Below are 16,484 nucleotides of genomic sequence, written 5' to 3'. Positions count from 1 at the left end.
GAGGGGACAGAGTCGCCTGTATTTATAAAGGTTTGATTTGTTTTCTAACTCGGGGGGGTGGGGCGGGGTCTGAAAAATGTTCTACGTTTGTGTTCAAAGCAACGACGAGCAGAACAAATGGACTGGATGGCAAAAAGAACAATTTGGTATTTTTGAAACAAAACAAAACTTGGCATTGCGATGCCACCATGTGGCCATATGATGCAAGTTCTTAACGAGGATGAAACCTTATTTTATTGTTATTTTTTATTTTGAAATCATATTATTAATAAAGTCATTAAGAACTGTTGTCTCAGTGTGTGTGTGAAGTCATTGGCCGCTGTGTGACCTGGGTTCACACAAGGTTCATGGGAAGTTCATGTTGTGGTCAGAGTGGAGACCGCTCGGGGTTAAAAGGTCAGCTCATAATGCCGCCGCCTCAGAGGGGGAAGATGCCTGTTGGTAAAAGCTGATCAATAATCTGCTTCAGACTCGAACAACAGGACTTATTATTTGCTGTGAATGAAAACCTCAGCTCCATGTATCTGATCAGCCAATCACAATCTTGTTTTGGTGGGAAAAAAACACCAGCTGTCAGAAAGCTCTAATCCAGGTTACCGCCCCTTTTAAGTTGCTATCCAAATGTTCTATTTCCTGTTTTGTCATAAACCGATGGACCTGATTGTTCTTCTTGTATTAAGGTTGCAGGAAAAGTGTCGGATGTTATTGCTGAGCTCTGTTGCCATTTTGCTCGGCTTATCGGTGATGTTCCCATCAATCCATTTTCTATGCATACAGGTCCTTCTCAAAATATTAGCATATTGTGATAAAGTTCATTATTTTCCATAATGTCATGATGAAAATTTAACATTCATATATTTTAGATTCATTGCACACTAACTGAAATATTTCAGGTCTTTTATTGTCTTAATACAGATGATTTTGGCATAGAGCTCATGAAAACCCAAAATTCCTATCTCACAAAATTAGCATATCATTAAAAGGGTCTCTAAACGAGCTATGAACCTAATCATCTGAATCAATGAGTTAACTCTAAACACCTGCAAAAGATTCCTGAGGCCTTTAAAACTCCCAGCCTGGTTTATCACTCAAAACCCCAATCATGGGTAAGACTGCCGACCTGACTGCTGTCCAGAAGGCCACTATTGACACCCTCAAGCAAGAGGGTAAGACACAGAAAGAAATTTCTGAACAAATAGGCTGTTCCCAGAGTGCTGTATCAAGGCACCTCAGTGGGAAGTCTGTGGGAAGGAAAAAGTGTGGCAGAAGACGCTGCACAACGAGAAGAGGTGACCGGACCCTGAGGAAGATTGTGGAGAAGGGCCGATTCCAGACCTTGAGGGACCTGCGGAAGCAGTGGACTGAGTCTGGAGTAGAAACATCCAGAGCCACCGTGCACAGGTGTGTGCAGGAAATGGGCTACAGGTGCCGCATTCCCCAGGTCAAGCCACTTTTGAACCAGAAACAGCAGCAGAAGCGCCTGACCTGGGCTACAGAGAAGCAGCACTGGACTGTTGCTCAGTGGTCCAAAGTACTTTTTTCGGATGAAAGCAAATTCTGCATGTCATTCGGAAATCAAGGTGCCAGAGTCTGGAGGAAGACTGGGGAGAAGGAAATGCCAAAATGCCAGAAGTCCAGTGTCAAGTACCCACAGTCAGTGATGGTCTGGGGTGCCGTGTCAGCTGCTGGTGTTGGTCCACTGTGTTTTATCAAGGGCAGGGTCAATGCAGCTAGCTATCAGGAGATTTTGGAGCACTTCATGCTTCCATCTGCTGAAAAGCTTTATGGAGATGAAGATTTCATTTTTCAGCACGACCTGGCACCTGCTCACAGTGCCAAAACCACTGGTAAATGGTTTACTGACCATGGTATCACTGTGCTCAATTGGCCTGCCAACTCTCCTGACCTGAACCCCATAGAGAATCTGTGGGATATTGTGAAGAGAACGTTGAGAGACTCAAGACCCAACATTCTGGATGAGCTAAAGGCCGCTATCGAAGCATCCTGGGCCTCCATAAGACCTCAGCAGTGCCACAGGCTGATTGCCTCCATGCCACGCCGCATTGAAGCAGTCATTTCTGCAAAAGGATTCCCAACCAAGTATTGAGTGCATAACTGTACATGATTATTTGAAGGTTGACGTTTTTTGTATTAAAAACACTTTTCTTTTATTGGTCGGATGAAATATGCTAATTTTGTGAGATAGGAATTTTGGGTTTTCATGAGCTGTATGCCAAAATCATCCGTATTAAGACAATAAAAGACCTGAAATATTTCAGTTAGTGTGCAATGAATCTAAAATATATGAATGTTAAATTTTCATCATGACATTATGGAAAATAATGAACTTTATCACAATATGCTAATATTTTGAGAAGGACCTGTAGATGATCCACTTTAGGGCCGTGTGGGGTGGGTACCTGCTAATTCCTAAATGTTTTCACATTTTGTGTCGTTACCGTCGCAACTTTCAAAGGATTTTGTGTGACAAAGAAAACTAATTTTTAAATATAGTCCACCTGTGTGGTGGACCTCAGTATGAAACCAACTTTTCTGTGAAGGCATCAGATGTTTGTTGGAGAACATTAGTGAAGAAATGGCTTCAGGAAGATCAAGGAACACAGCAGAAGGGTCAGGGAAGACGTGGAAAGGTTTGAGCTCCTTTACGTTGGTTGGTTTTCACCTGTGAACAGCATTCTTCAAGTCTAACTACAGATTCTCAACTGCATTGAGGTCTGGACCTTGACTAGGCCATTCCAACACATTAAAAGTTTTCCCCTTAAACCACTGGAGTGTTGCTTTAGCAGTATGCATCAGGTGATTGTCCTGCTGGAAGGTGAACCTCTGTCCCAGTCTCATGTCACAGGCACACTGACAGATTTTGCTCCAGTAGATCCCTGTATTTATTACCATCCATCTTTCCCTTGAATCAAACCAGTTTCCCAGTCCCTGATGCTGGAAAACATTCCCACAGCATTATGCTGCCACCTTCATGGTTCACTGTGGGGATGGTGTTCTCGGGATAAAATGTGTTGGGTTTACACCAGACATAGTGTTTTCCTTGGTGGCTTAAAATTAAATTTTAGTCCCATTTGACCAGATGCCACCATGACTTTCCTCCATACGTTTGTGGAGTCGACCTTGTGCGTTTTGGCAAGCTCAAAACGTGCCTTCTTATTTTTAACACAAATGGCATTTTCTTGGCCATAAAGCCCAGCTTATTGTGGTCCAATGGACAAATACTCCTGTCTCTGCTGTAGAGCTCTACAACTCCTTCAGGGTTACCTTTGGTCAGTGTGCTGGCTCTCTGATTAATGCCCTCCTTGCGTTGTCTGTGTGTTATGGTGGGCGGCGCTCTCGAGACAGGTTCGTTGTGCTTTCCATTTGAAGATGATTGAGCCAATGGTGCTCCAGGGAAACATCAAGATTTGGATATTTTTTTATAACCCCACCCTAACTTGTACTTCTCAACTTTGTCCCTGACTTGTTTGTAGAGCTCCTCGGTCTTCACGGTGTGATGCGTCTGAGGCCTTTCAGAAAATCTAAAGGGGGTGGATACATATTCATATCTTTCTCGTTTCGCCTTACCAACTTAGACTATTTTGTGCAAATCCATTACATAAAATAAGATTTGAATTACAGTGTAAAAAGTCAGCTATATTCCCCATGATTGTGTAGCATACTGACCCAGACTGAGAGACCTGTTTGAGGCTCAGGAAACCTTTGCAGGTGATTGAGTTAACCAGCTGATTATGGTGCAATACCATCAGTTTTCAATATTTAACAATTTCACAACATTATAGTCTTTTGAGATGTACCTGCAGACTTGTGTTCTAAACACTTGACTTGGACTCCTGGTCTCGGACTCGAGTCTCGGTAGCAGTTTTTATCTCATGTAATGAAGAGTGAAAGGAAGCTGGTATGGGATTTACGGACTGCAGCTGCTGTGCATGTTGGGAAAGTAACTCATCCACAATGTCCCTAAATGCGCAACGCTGATAGAGACATTAATGGGAAGCTAAATAAAAATGCACGCCGCACCTTTAAGATTACCTTCTGCTGGTCGATCACAAAATCCATATAAAACACAGTTTTTCAGACTTGGGAACACTGTGTACCAAAATTATTTTTATCAAACAGTTTAGCTTTAAACTTTAAAAATGAGTTAATTTTCTCTCCATTGATATCACGGTGTGATGATATATTAATTCCCAAATATTGCCATGTTAAATCTCCATACTTGGAGCTACTAAAAGTAAAAAAAAAAAAAAAGTACCTCCACACATGGTTGCCATGACTTTTTATTTCAGGACAGATGAAAGAAATATTCACATTTCTGTCAGGATTCACTTTCTCTCTGCTGCATGAATGTGTTTTGATTTAAGCAGCTCAGGTTCAAGTGAATTCAGTTTCTGTCTGCTTTTTTGTGAGCTCTCACACTGCTAGCGATTTACCGTGCTTTGTTTACATCAGATTTTTTGTTATTGTTTTTACATTGAAAGTCGCCTCAGTCAACTAGATGTTGGTGCAACTGAAAATTAATTTAACCCTGAAACTGAATCACCATCATTTCCTTTATTCATCTGTTTAAATAACTCCAGAACCAGAACCACCAAGTTCTGAATGCTTCACATACCTAAAATATAATTATATACAATAACCGCTTGTATAGAGCAGCTGTACTGAGTGCAATACGCTTTTTTTTTATGTCCCATTAAATAAAAAATAAAATCTTCAAGAAGGCCAAAAGATGCACAGACCCATAACAACGAGGTGATTTTAGCTGATATATAAACTGACATGTAACCTAACAAATGTACATTTTACCCCCTCAACTCAATTGAAAAGAACCAATTCAACCAAGAGGTCATCAAACATAGCAAACATATTTACAATATTCCACAGAATGAACAAGTGAGCATAAAGCAACTCAACACAGGATGACTTTACAAGTAAAAAAAAAAAAAAAGCAACATAAATGGCTTCATGTTTATAATTTAGAGATAGTTTTGAGTTCAGAAAAACTGCAACTAAAACTTTTTTCTTCATTCGATTTGTGTATTTTTATTAATTCTTTTTGTAAGAACTGCTTTGGCAAACAAAAAAAATAAATATCAAGTCATTCCTTTAAAAGGATCCTATTAACTGCTGCGTTTGGATTCTGTCTGTAGCTCAAGTATTTCAGTACCACCTCTCCACAAACCGCTCTATGCTGATATTTCATCAAATAAATGTTTGCGTTTGGATTTAAACCCATAAAGCTAATTCTCTGCTTTGTCTGTACAACAAGGACCAACGTAAACCAAGACTGAAGGACCACAGCCTGAGGCGAAACAACCATGCAGGAACAAAACGACATCAGGAGACGGGCTTAAGAGGCGGAGGGCGACGCTGGCTGTCTGAAGGTCGCACCTCTATTTGAGAGGCAGCGGGTTGTCTTGGGTCAGCGGGGTCGACGTCTCTTTGTAGAGGTTCTCAATGGGATCTTTGTACATCTTCAGCACCACGGGCCTCTTCAGCTTCATGGTCGGACCTGTAGGACAACCGAAGATTAGCTGTTAAGATCTTTCCCAGAATGCTGCGGCTGCAGGGTGAGTCTCTGAGCTTGACCCAGAGGCTTTCTTAGCAGGTTGGTTAAAACAATCCTGCTGCCCAGAGTTCCTGTTAGAACGTTGCTGTTTGTCAAACAACAACAATGAGGATGAAGCTGCAAATGATTGCAATCGTTGAAGGTATTTTTTATATGAATACAAAACTTTTTTTATGTTGAATTAAAAAATTTGTAAACGCTGTTGCTGTGGTGACTGATTCCTACTTTAACAATTTACTAATTAACTTATAAAGTGTGCATCACTAGTATAAAGGCTCACCTTTATACTAGTGATGCACAAGTCAATTGATTCTGATTGGCAAAAGATCGGAATCGGCCAATTTTGCCTTGATTGGCTCTGATTGTTGATCAGTGGGTCAAATACTGAAAAATCTGGGTTTTTTTCCCTTATTAGATGCAGCAAAACCAAGATCCCCCACTATTTTCATTCTCCAAACGCACCAACTGCATGTGATGTTGCATCTTTTTGAGTATAATAAAAATCAGGTAAAGGTTAGGGAAAAATGCTTTGTTGCTTAATTCCCTGAGGATTCAACAGTACTTCCTGTTTAAAAGAACCCGCAGCACATTTTTCTCTTCTGAATTGTCCTTAGAATAAGAGAAATTTGAATCTGCAGGTCAGACAGGACACATATAATTGGTGCTTATAAGCTGTGGACCCAGTTGGGTGGAAAAGGCCCTTTGTTTATTTTAGAGAAGCTTGGGGTTAACCGTAGCAGGAACATGAGAAAACAAATGTTCGCTCTTATTTTTTAACACCACTTTCATGTTATGACCGATAAGATAAGACGTTCTGTTGAGAGCTGGACAGAAAAGCTTATGAGCTTTAATCAAATACCAAAGCCTGCTGTGAAGCCACAGGAAGACAGAGCACTCGGCACATTCATGACACTGACCCAGCTCTCCTCCGCCGACTGAGAAGTCTCGATCCAGAACGATCCACTTCTGAACGCGCTGAGCGTTGGAAGTCGCCTTCTCGTTGACTTTGTTGATCCCCTCCTGGATGGCGGCGTGGACTGCGCGGTCCCGGCCGCCGGCAATCTCAGAGACGCGCGTGGCGTTGCTGCCCAGCTTCCTGCAGAGCTCCACGGCTTCTGGCGACAGCTCGTCCACAGGGTCGGTCGTCTCTGCGTTGACTTGGCACTGCGGAACGAGAAACGTAGCACCTTTAACTGCCTGGCCTTTTAAATCTTCAGTCTGTGCAGCTTTAAAAATGCTGGTCCCGACAACAAGCCCGAAATTATTCCTACCTAAGATTATTTTCAATAAATCAAGAAGTTTCTATTAGGAAATAAGACCGGCAACAATATAGGGAAAAAAAAAAAAAAAAAAAAATTTGAAAAACACAAGTTTTGTTTACATTTTATCAAATAAACTGCATATAAAAAAACGTTCTCATTAATCAATGGAAAAATCTTTACTTGCATTACAGCAATCAAACCCTTCTTATAACTGCTAAGCAGTTTTTTGCATGTTTTCACTGGTTTCCGTGAAGATTTGTCTTCAGAGAAGAGCTCCAAGTCTTTGATGTTGGAAGGCCTCTTTGCCATGACCCTAATCTTTATTTCCCTTTACAGATTCTCTGTCAGATTGAAGAACATTAATATTACTTCCAGTCAGAAGATACAAGTTAAACTAGAGGACATCAGCCGTGAACTTTCTAATCTGCTTTAGGTTTTTATTATTATTTAAGACAAAAGTTTATTTTATTCTATTTTGTCCTTTTAGAGGGAATGAAAGTTTAGTCCATTTCCATCTATGTTTCTGTCTTTGCTCAGTGGTTGCAGGGTTCCCTCCCTCCCAGTAACCCAAGCTGCTTTAGGGCTTCAGCATCCTTTGGCACCTTTAAAATTGTGGTCAGCTTTCTCTTTATCAGTTTTTTATTCATTTCTTTACAAAATCAGTGCATTAAGTGCTAAACAGTGTCAGTATTCTGCAGCTTAAAACGCCTGAAAGTTCTTGATTTAAAACATGCCTGTTGCACAAGTATCAACCTGCCGCCTGCAAACACAAACATGTAGTTCTCTAAGGCATCACCAGATGGCAGTGTTGGACTGGTCTTGGCTGTCTCTCAGGTTACATAAAGATAAATAGATTTTTACAACAATAAATGCGGTTTTAAATTCACTTTCTGTGATAACATTGTTTCACTCTGCTCTAAATCTTATCTGCGTGATTACAGTTTAACTGATTGCTGCTTTGACGTTAGTAAAAGCAGTGATATCTCTTGTAGGCTCTCACCTTAATGGTGAGCAGCATGGTCAGAAACTTCCTTTTATCTCCGATCAGCATGGCGTTGCTTATCAGCGGCACGGCCTTCTTCACTGCGTCCTCGATGGGGATCGGAGGGACGTTTTCACCTCCTGCTGTGATGATCAGCTCTGCAGAAAAACATACGATTGTCAAAAAAAATAATGAAATTCTGAAAAGCCGGTCGATGCTTGAAGGTAGAAAGAATAAAGAATCTGAGGAATACCTTTAATTCGCCCGGTGATGAAGAGGAAGCCGCTCTCGTCGTGTTTGCCCAGGTCACCCGAGTGCAGCCAGCCGTCCTCATCGATGGCCTCCTCCGTCTTGTCGAGCATGTTGAGGTAACCCATGAAGATGTGGCGGCCCCAGAAGCAGATCTCTCCGTTTCCCTCCTCATCGGGGCTGTGCAGCTTTGTTTTACACCCTGGGATTTCTTTACCACAACTGCAGGAAAAAAAATAAAGTAACATTGTAAGATTCTTTAATCTGCTTTTAATTTGGCAACTTAAAAAAAAATTGAGGGGCAAATTGATGAAAGGGAGGAATATGTGTGCAAACCTGACTTTAGACATCCTTTAAATTCTGAATCTAGTTGTTAAGGTCGACCTAGGCGGGGGTTTGGTATTTCTTATTCCACCATTATGGAATAATTTTGAATAATCTTCATAATTTAAATGTCTTTAGCTTGTTCTGCTTGAAAGAGGTTTGTCTGAATGCCTTAAATTTGTGCAAAAGTCTTTCAAATATGAAGATTCGGAAAAAGCTTTTGATTAGACATAATGTTATTACAATCGGATTCATCTACGTTTGTGTTTTTTATTTCATTAATTCATTAGTAAACAATTATTTGCATGTTTAAAAACAATCATAATTATAGTAATCCTTGATTTTATTCATTTTTAGTCCTCATTTCTGATTGGCAGCAAATAAATATTGATGTGAGAACAAAACAGAATCCTCTTTAAATTTGTGTTTCTGAAGAAAAGAAGAATTAATCTCTTAGGAGGATTTCTGATACATAATAAGATTTATTTATATGCATTAATATATTTAACACATTTCAACTTCAACCAAGGCTTTTTATCTCTGAACCCATCAGTTGAAGGGATGCATTATCACTGTCTTTTTACTATCTTCAGCTTTACTAATTAAATTTGAAACAGCATTCTGTCATATTATAAGTTTCTAAACTTTTAACAAGTTCCACGTCAGGAGGTCTCTTTTATTTAAAATAAAAAAATAGTAAAACATTTTTTTCTACCTCTTTGACCACTTATCAGTATCTGCTGATGCACCATACTGCTGGTTTAAAGTACATGTTTGGATCTCTATTTATTTAGAGATTCCCCTGCTTCGTGAAATCTCCCCTCGGTGTTTTAACAGATCAGTGAGAAAACGCAAATGTTACCTGGTGAGTTTGAAGGCCTCAGGTGTGGAGATGGTGTGGGGTCCGGTGGTCTCGCTCATGCCGTACAGCTCGTAGAGAGGAATGTCCAGGCTGAGGAAGAACTCCAGTGTGTCTTTGGTGATCGGGGCGGCGCCCGTGTAGCATTTGTTGCAGCGGTCCAGGCCTAGAGCCTTGCGTACCTTTTTAAAGACAAGCTTTTTGGCGACTTGATAGCTGAATGGAGCGCGGCCAGCTTCTGCGTTTCTTGAGGGAAAACAAAAAAAAAAAAAAGGCAGGAGTGAAAGGTCAAGTAAATGAAAACGCAACAAATTACAACATATGGTCTGTGCCGGAAAAAAAAACTGCCTGCTTGAACTTCCATGAATTAAAAAAATACCACTGCTTCAGCAGATTTGTTCTGTTGTGGTTTCATAAAAGGGAGAAGTACAAAGACAAACCAAAACTCTGCAACAGGAATATAATTCTGTAAAGAAATGACTTTACTGTCACTAAATGCAGCTGAATTTTCACAGAACAGACTTACTGATTCATCTTGGTCAGATTAGTCTGCAGACCAACATCTTTGGCCCAGGCAGCCACTTTCCGCCGCACAGCTGAAGATTTTGCTCCAACCGATTTCATCTTCTCCTGCATCTTTTCCCAGACACGAGGGACACCCATGAAGGCTGTCGGACGCACCTCCTTCAAGGTGTTTACCAGAGATCCCTGAGAAATCACATTGAAATAATTTATTTACCTGTTTACGCAAACCTTTCATGGAAAACCCTTTAAATAGGCCAAATTCAAGAGGAAAAGTAGACAAAGAGGCTTTCTCTGTTTGCATAACAGTCAAGTAGCCTTCAGGGCATCTGTGTCCTGTCGATTATCTGTTCCTAACAACATGACATGCTTTAATCATGCCAATAAAGACATTGAGGTGATATATTAAATGGACTTTGCTTCTAAATAAAAAAACAGTCCTTGAGAGGAGGCTGGTTGAACATTTACACAGCAGATAAAGCAGGATTGGTGCAGAGATCAAAGATAACTGGCTTGTTCCTCCTGTTTTATAACCTTCATCTGAACTAAAAACTGAAAATAGATTATATTCATGTTTTTTATTTAGTTGCATAAGAAAAAAGGTGGGTTAGGTGGGTCCAAGCATGAAACCGTGAAGCACATTTGGTCTTGGAAACTGTGCGGGTCAAGCATCATGTATGATTTACACCGGTTTTGTATATTGTGTGCAATGGGATGAGGGGTGTAAAATTAACAGCGTTCAGTGGGACAGAACAAGCTATCACAATATCATATTTTTATTTTCCAAACTTATCTCCTAAAGATGTCCGACTTCATGTTCGATGCTCCACAAACACAGAACGAGTAAATAGCTCAATTAATCAGACCACAGAGCCAAGTCCCCCATCATGTCCGCTACTTTATGCATTTTGTATGCCGAGGTGAGTGAATCTTCATCAGTGCAGACAGAGCCTTTGCAAAGCGTAACATTAAATAAATGCAAAACGTAAATGATAGAAGCTAAGCGCTTACAGCTGAAACCAGATATTCACACAAAGCGTATAAAAAGACACGACCTTTTTTCCCTTCACTGTCTGACATTCAATCACACTAATCTCTTCCTGTTTTAAGTCAGTTACTAAAATCATTTCTGTTTGTTAAATGCCAGAATAATGAAAGATACTTTTTTGGAGCAGTTTATTTCTTGCATATGTTAACAATGAAAATAACTGTTTGCTTTATCACCAGTTAACATGGATATAATGCCCTGTTGTAGATCTTTGCTCCCTTTTACCCCTTGGCCACCATTTTGGACAAAATGATCCAGTTTAGTTAATTAGGCTAATCTTTAGCAAAGGTCGGGAAAACATTTACCACCCACAACAAAACCTTAAAATAAATTCACCTTGTTACAACTTTCTTTAAAACATGACATGCTAAAAATTTACTTTGAGAAGAAAAAATGAGGTTTTTGGATGGAAGCTTATGAGCCTCAGAAGACCACTCCCAACCGACAAAATGGAGATGATCGTAATGTGTGGTTGTTGAGCTGCAGGAGGAACTGGTGCACTTCACACCATGACAAAAAAATATATGGAAAGATTGAAACATCTTATCTTAACCAGGGATTCAAAGCTTGAGCACGAAGGTTTTTTCTAAATGGAAAATGACCCCAAGTCTCTTGCCTTATTGGTTAAAAATGCTTTGAAGAATGGCCATCACAATGTCCTGATCTCTCTCTCACTATTCTGGCTTCTAGGAAATGAAAAATATGTTGGTGATTCTAACTGGCCTAAAACAGGAAAGGTTTAGTCTGATTTAAGGTCGTCCTGTAAGAAAGTGTTTGATGTAGCTGCTCACCTTCAGGGCGTCTGGCTGAGCGAAGTAGGTCGCCCCTCCGACCCTCATGGTGACCCAGATGTCGACCATCTGAGCTGCGATGTGGCTCAGTGGCAGGTAGCTGACCACCACCTCCTGGGACTGAGTGGCGTCTTTCAGGTGGACGTGTTTACCTGTTGAAAGCGCGGTCCAAGTTATCTGAGCAGAAAGATGCAGAATTTATGAGTTTTAAATTACAGACAACGGCCATTTTATCTTAATAAACTAAACCGGAATAAAAAGACATCTGTAGTAGTTTTACACTTCTGACAAAGTATTAATACCCAACTAAATTATTTTTAAGTCACATATACCTTTTAAAATCAAATTTCTGTCGTTTTTATGACCTTCTACACATTTAAGTACAAAACCTTTAGTTTTAGAGTTTTAGTATCTTTAATTTTCCACTAATCATGAAACAACACTGAACTTCCAACAAAAGTCTAAATATTTGTTGCCATCTAAACTGGCCCCAGTTTTAGAACAGCAGGTCCAGTTTTAAACCCTGATCTAAGGAAGTAAGGGCCAAAAAGAAGCAGTCAAATGGCTATTTATGTAGTTTTCAGCCAATGTGCATTTAATTGTGGGCCCTCAATAACTCCAAACCCAGAGCAAAGAGCAAGTATGACAAAACTTTAAGCTAAGATCTGGCTAACCCAGCTTCAAGGATGAAATCTACATAAACCATATAAAATGCACTTTTTTCATTAGGAGTCTGGAATACAGAACACAAGCTGCTCAGGAAGCAGTGTTATAAAATATCCCGACTTCAAAGGTTGACAGTACTTACCAACATATTAACATCTAAATACCTCAGATTTTACAGTAATTTTTTTTCCCTTGCTCATTGACTTTTGTCACAGCTGGAAAGAAGCAGTTGTATCCCTGTGATTGGATAATGTCAGTCGTAGGCAAACGCCTTCACTTGCTGCCTCACTGTTCTTCCCTCTGTAATACATATGTTGCTGTGGTACAACATTGCTTCACTGAGGTCAAACTAAATCTATTGGAGCCTAATTGCAGTTTGCTGGCTTTTGTTTCCCAGCCTGAAGGTCTGACCTACATCAGAGCATCACAAGATCAACCTGAGGGGTACAGAGATAATCTGCAGTGGAAGAAAGAGGAAGAACGTCCCGTTATTTTTGGACCTTTTCTGTTTTAGATTGAATTATTTGTTGTATTTCAAACGGTTAAGTAAACCATGCCGAAAGTTTAGGCAGTAAACGGCTAACAACTACAAACTGGGGCCTGATTTTAAACCAGGCATTTTATATTCTTCATTTTAATGGATATTTGTTGTACAATGAAACATGACGTAGTAAAAACATAATGTGGCACGAATAAAATGAAAACTCCACCAGCATTGCACAACCGGAGAGTGAAATTTATTCCCATTATTCTTTGCAAATACATTAAGCTTTATTCAAATTGGATGGAATGAAGATCAAATTTCTAGCCTTGTCAAAGATTCTTAGGTCTGGACTTTGACTAGGCCATTCTAATCCAAAAATATTCATTGGTTTAAGTCATTCTATTGAAACTGTGGCTGCATGTTTAGGATTTGCTGTGCCAGTGGAAGGTGAACTGTTGCCCCAGTCTCTAGTCTTTTATAATCTCCAAGAGGTTTTCTTCCAGGATTACCCTGTGTTTAGGTCCCTCCATCCTCCTCTAAGCTCTGACAAGCTTCCCTGTCTCTGCTGAAAACAAAAATGATACGGCCACCACCAAGTTTCGCCCAGGCTGATGTGCAGTGCTGGTTTTTCCTGCACACATATTGTTTTCCATGTTGTCCAACAAGCTTAATTTTAGATGTTCTAGCCACTCTTATGTGGACTTTACAACTACTAGCTGTTTTGTTGACAGATTCTGCCTTCTGTGGGAGTATGCAGCTCCTCCAGAGTCACCATGGTCATCCTGGGTGCTTCTCTGATCAATACTCTCCATAACCTCATCCCTGATCTGTCTGCTGTGTCTTCAGGTTGCCAGTTGTTCACTGGTGTTCTCCAACAAACCTCTGAAGCCTTTACAGAACACGTTGAAAGTATCCTGAGATTAAATTTCCCACATAAAATCCTAACAAGATAAAGTACTCTGGAGTTTGCTGTTTTAACATGACAACACGTAAAAACAGTTTAAAGGGAATGAAAACCTTTGCAAGGCACAGTAAGTATACTTAAACTTTATCTAGCAGGACAAAATGATATTTAAGTCCATGCAGACAATGTGTAGATATTCAGTTCTTTTAAAAGTTGTGCTGAAGAACCCGGAAAAACTGCACCCATCCATACAAGTTCCTCTAATTATGAGGCACACGGAGCCATCAGGCACAAAACATGCGACACTTGTCACATGTGGACCTTAACACTTACATTGTCATGGCTCAGCATAACCCCCTTAGGCTGGCCTGTGGTTCCTGAGGTGTAGATGAGCGTGCAGCATTGATTGGGCTTCTGGCTGGAGATGATTGCATCAAGAGGCCCATCCGGGTCATTGCGTCCGAGCTCCATGAATTCTGCCCACTGTTGTGAAACAGAGAAAACTAATTAGATAGGCTTTCTGGGCCCCAACAAACTTCTCCATGCTTCATGTGCTTACCGAGTACAGATTTGGTCTCTTCTCTTTTAGTGCATCTTTGTACTGGATAATTGCTTTCAAGTGAGGCAGCCTGTCTTCAAACTGATGACAAAAACATCACATTCCCATCAGCACAAAACCTTTTCTCATTTCTCTTTTTGACATTGTAGACGAACATGCAGTTCAGCATCTTGCACAAGAAAACATGCAACATATAAAAGATCGAGGCACAGACGTTCTGATTGAGATTGATTCTAAAACTATTAAACTGAAACATTATTAAATATACTACAGTATTTATACTCAAATTAATACCTGCAACTTTCAATAATACCAATTGTTTTTGTTACTGCAATAACTTTCAAAATAAAAACGGCCAACTCATGGATGGCTTCTGAAATTAAAGCTATAAAACTAAAATAAATCACAATTAAGTCTAGCAGTGGAAATGAGGAAACCAATCAGAACAAAGCAAAAGTACCAAACCATACGTGTAAAAGCTGTATTTGATGCTACCGTGCAGGTTTTAACTTTCTGGGATAGAAAATGGATCATATTTTCTGCATTTTTGTGATTTAGGGGGTCATTCTCCTCTCACCTGAAGGATTTTCTGCAGCTGTTTGTGGTTCTCCACCACAATAATGTTGGCTTTGGAGTTTTCTGCTACGTAGTGACAAGCCTCAGAAGAGTTGGTGGTGTAAATCCCCACAGCAAACCCACTGCAAGAGGTGAGGGAAAGTGAAAGTTAGCAGATCTCATCCATTTAGGTGAGTAATGGAGGAAAACCTGCCGGAGGCGACAAGACTTGCGTGTGATAAGGAGGTTAACCTTCCAGCACGACAACAACCTTAAACATGCTGCCAGAGCTACAATGGAATGGTTTAGATCAAAGCATACTCGTGTGTTAGAATGGCCTAGTCAAAGTCCATGTGCTTCTTTGTGTTAGTCTATTTCATAAAATCCTAATCAAACACACTGAACTTTGTGTTTTTTGGTAATGTGACAAAATCTGGTGATGTTTAAGAGGCGGCACTGAATCTCGAGTTGGTAGAGAGGTGAAAGAAGTAAAGCCGAGTATAAAAGGTTGGGGAAATACTTAACGATTTGGATGGGTTACCAGAGACATGGGCCAGGCTGAATAAAAGAGGTAAATCTAATTGAGGACAATTAGACAGGTTTCAGAAAGAGAAGGAAGGAGGTAGAGGAACAGAAAGTATAGGGAGGAAGTGTTCGGTTGGAGCGTTTCAGAAAAGCATAAACTGTAGGATACTAAAAGGTGTGAGAGATGGGCAAGCAGGGCTGACAACGCAGAAAAAGAATATAAGCAGACCAAGCTAGATTATATTCTCTCCACTCCAAGGCTAGTAAAATTATGACCTTGTTCGTTCAGATCCACAAGGCACCAGTAAGAACAGCTAATCTTTTTCCTAAGTGTCACACTGACGCTCCTGCTGAGATATGAAAGGGCAACTCAGATTTGGATCATTCCAGCTTGTTAGGTCACATTCTTTCAATTGTTTGTCTGTATTGATACAATGCGTGTGAGTCAAAGGCAAACCTGCATACAGCCTCAGTACGTGTACTAAAGGCATACCTAAACCACAAGATGTGCGTATTTCATCTTCGCACACAAGAGAACCAAAGTGAACATGTCCTTTGTGTGGCTAGCTTCCTTGTTTTAATGCAGCCATAATAAACAACAGAACGAATCAAATGTTTCCATTGTTACATCACAAAATTGGGCACAACAGCATTAAAAATTTCCAGAGTCACACAGCAGATGTGTGGTGATGCAACAGCTGCAGCTGCTGTAGCTCTGACCAATTGGTTTGGTCAGTTTTATTCTGGTTCTGGTTTCTCAGAGGAAGGTTCTGCTGCTACAATCTGTGCCTAGTTCCATGCCTGGGGAAGCAACTCCTTTCAAAAATGTTTTACTTGATAACAAAAAAAAAAACACATCAAATGTAAATAATACATTAGGTAAACAAATACTGCAAGAAACATATGCTTAATGTGTCAAATAGCAGAGTTTTTTTTCAGTTTGGATTATAATAAATGTAATAATTAAAACATTATCAGAGTGCTGCTGTAGCGATTTTATACGCCTACAGTTTTAATTAAACACGGTTTTGCTGACTATTTAGGGAATAAAATGAGGTTTAAAGGGAAATTATATATAGCCAACATTAGATAATAACTCTCCACCGCTGCAGTGAGTCAGCTTCTTGTTTATATTCACACTGCCTTAATCAATCACTCAATCAA

The 16,484-nt window shown here is 40.1% G+C and overlaps 2 protein-coding genes across 6 annotated transcripts in view; one reads left to right on the top strand and one right to left on the bottom strand.

Moving 5' to 3' along the window:
* Window positions 1-5,427, top strand: part of mllt1a (MLLT1 super elongation complex subunit a) — a 37,714-nt gene extending 32,287 nt beyond the window's left edge. For both annotated transcript variants that reach the window (XM_047375885.1, XM_047375884.1), the window contains exon 13: window positions 5,291-5,427. The gene's annotated coding sequence lies outside the window, so the exon portion shown is untranslated. The remainder of the gene's footprint in view (window positions 1-5,290) is intronic.
* acsbg2 (acyl-CoA synthetase bubblegum family member 2) overlaps window positions 4,284-16,484 on the bottom strand; it is a 28,389-nt gene continuing 16,188 nt past the window's right edge. For all 4 annotated transcript variants that reach the window (XM_047375882.1, XM_047375883.1, XM_047375879.1 and 1 more), the window contains exons 6-15: window positions 14,818-14,938; window positions 14,241-14,321; window positions 14,015-14,164; window positions 11,628-11,804; window positions 9,793-9,974; window positions 9,270-9,512; window positions 8,088-8,305; window positions 7,853-7,992; window positions 6,508-6,754; window positions 4,284-5,533 (exon numbers count right to left, since the gene is read on the bottom strand). In XM_047375882.1, the coding sequence (XP_047231838.1) occupies window positions 5,415-5,533; window positions 6,508-6,754; window positions 7,853-7,992; window positions 8,088-8,305; window positions 9,270-9,512; window positions 9,793-9,974; window positions 11,628-11,804; window positions 14,015-14,164; window positions 14,241-14,321; window positions 14,818-14,938 (1,678 nt within the window). In that variant the 3' untranslated portion in view covers window positions 4,284-5,414. The remainder of the gene's footprint in view (window positions 5,534-6,507; window positions 6,755-7,852; window positions 7,993-8,087; window positions 8,306-9,269; window positions 9,513-9,792; window positions 9,975-11,627; window positions 11,805-14,014; window positions 14,165-14,240; window positions 14,322-14,817; window positions 14,939-16,484) is intronic.

The sequence above is a fragment of the Girardinichthys multiradiatus genome, chromosome 9 (genome assembly GCF_021462225.1).
Source record: "Girardinichthys multiradiatus isolate DD_20200921_A chromosome 9, DD_fGirMul_XY1, whole genome shotgun sequence".
Lineage (NCBI taxonomy): Eukaryota > Metazoa > Chordata > Actinopteri > Cyprinodontiformes > Goodeidae > Girardinichthys > Girardinichthys multiradiatus.
This window is presented reverse-complemented; position numbering and strand designations above follow the sequence as displayed.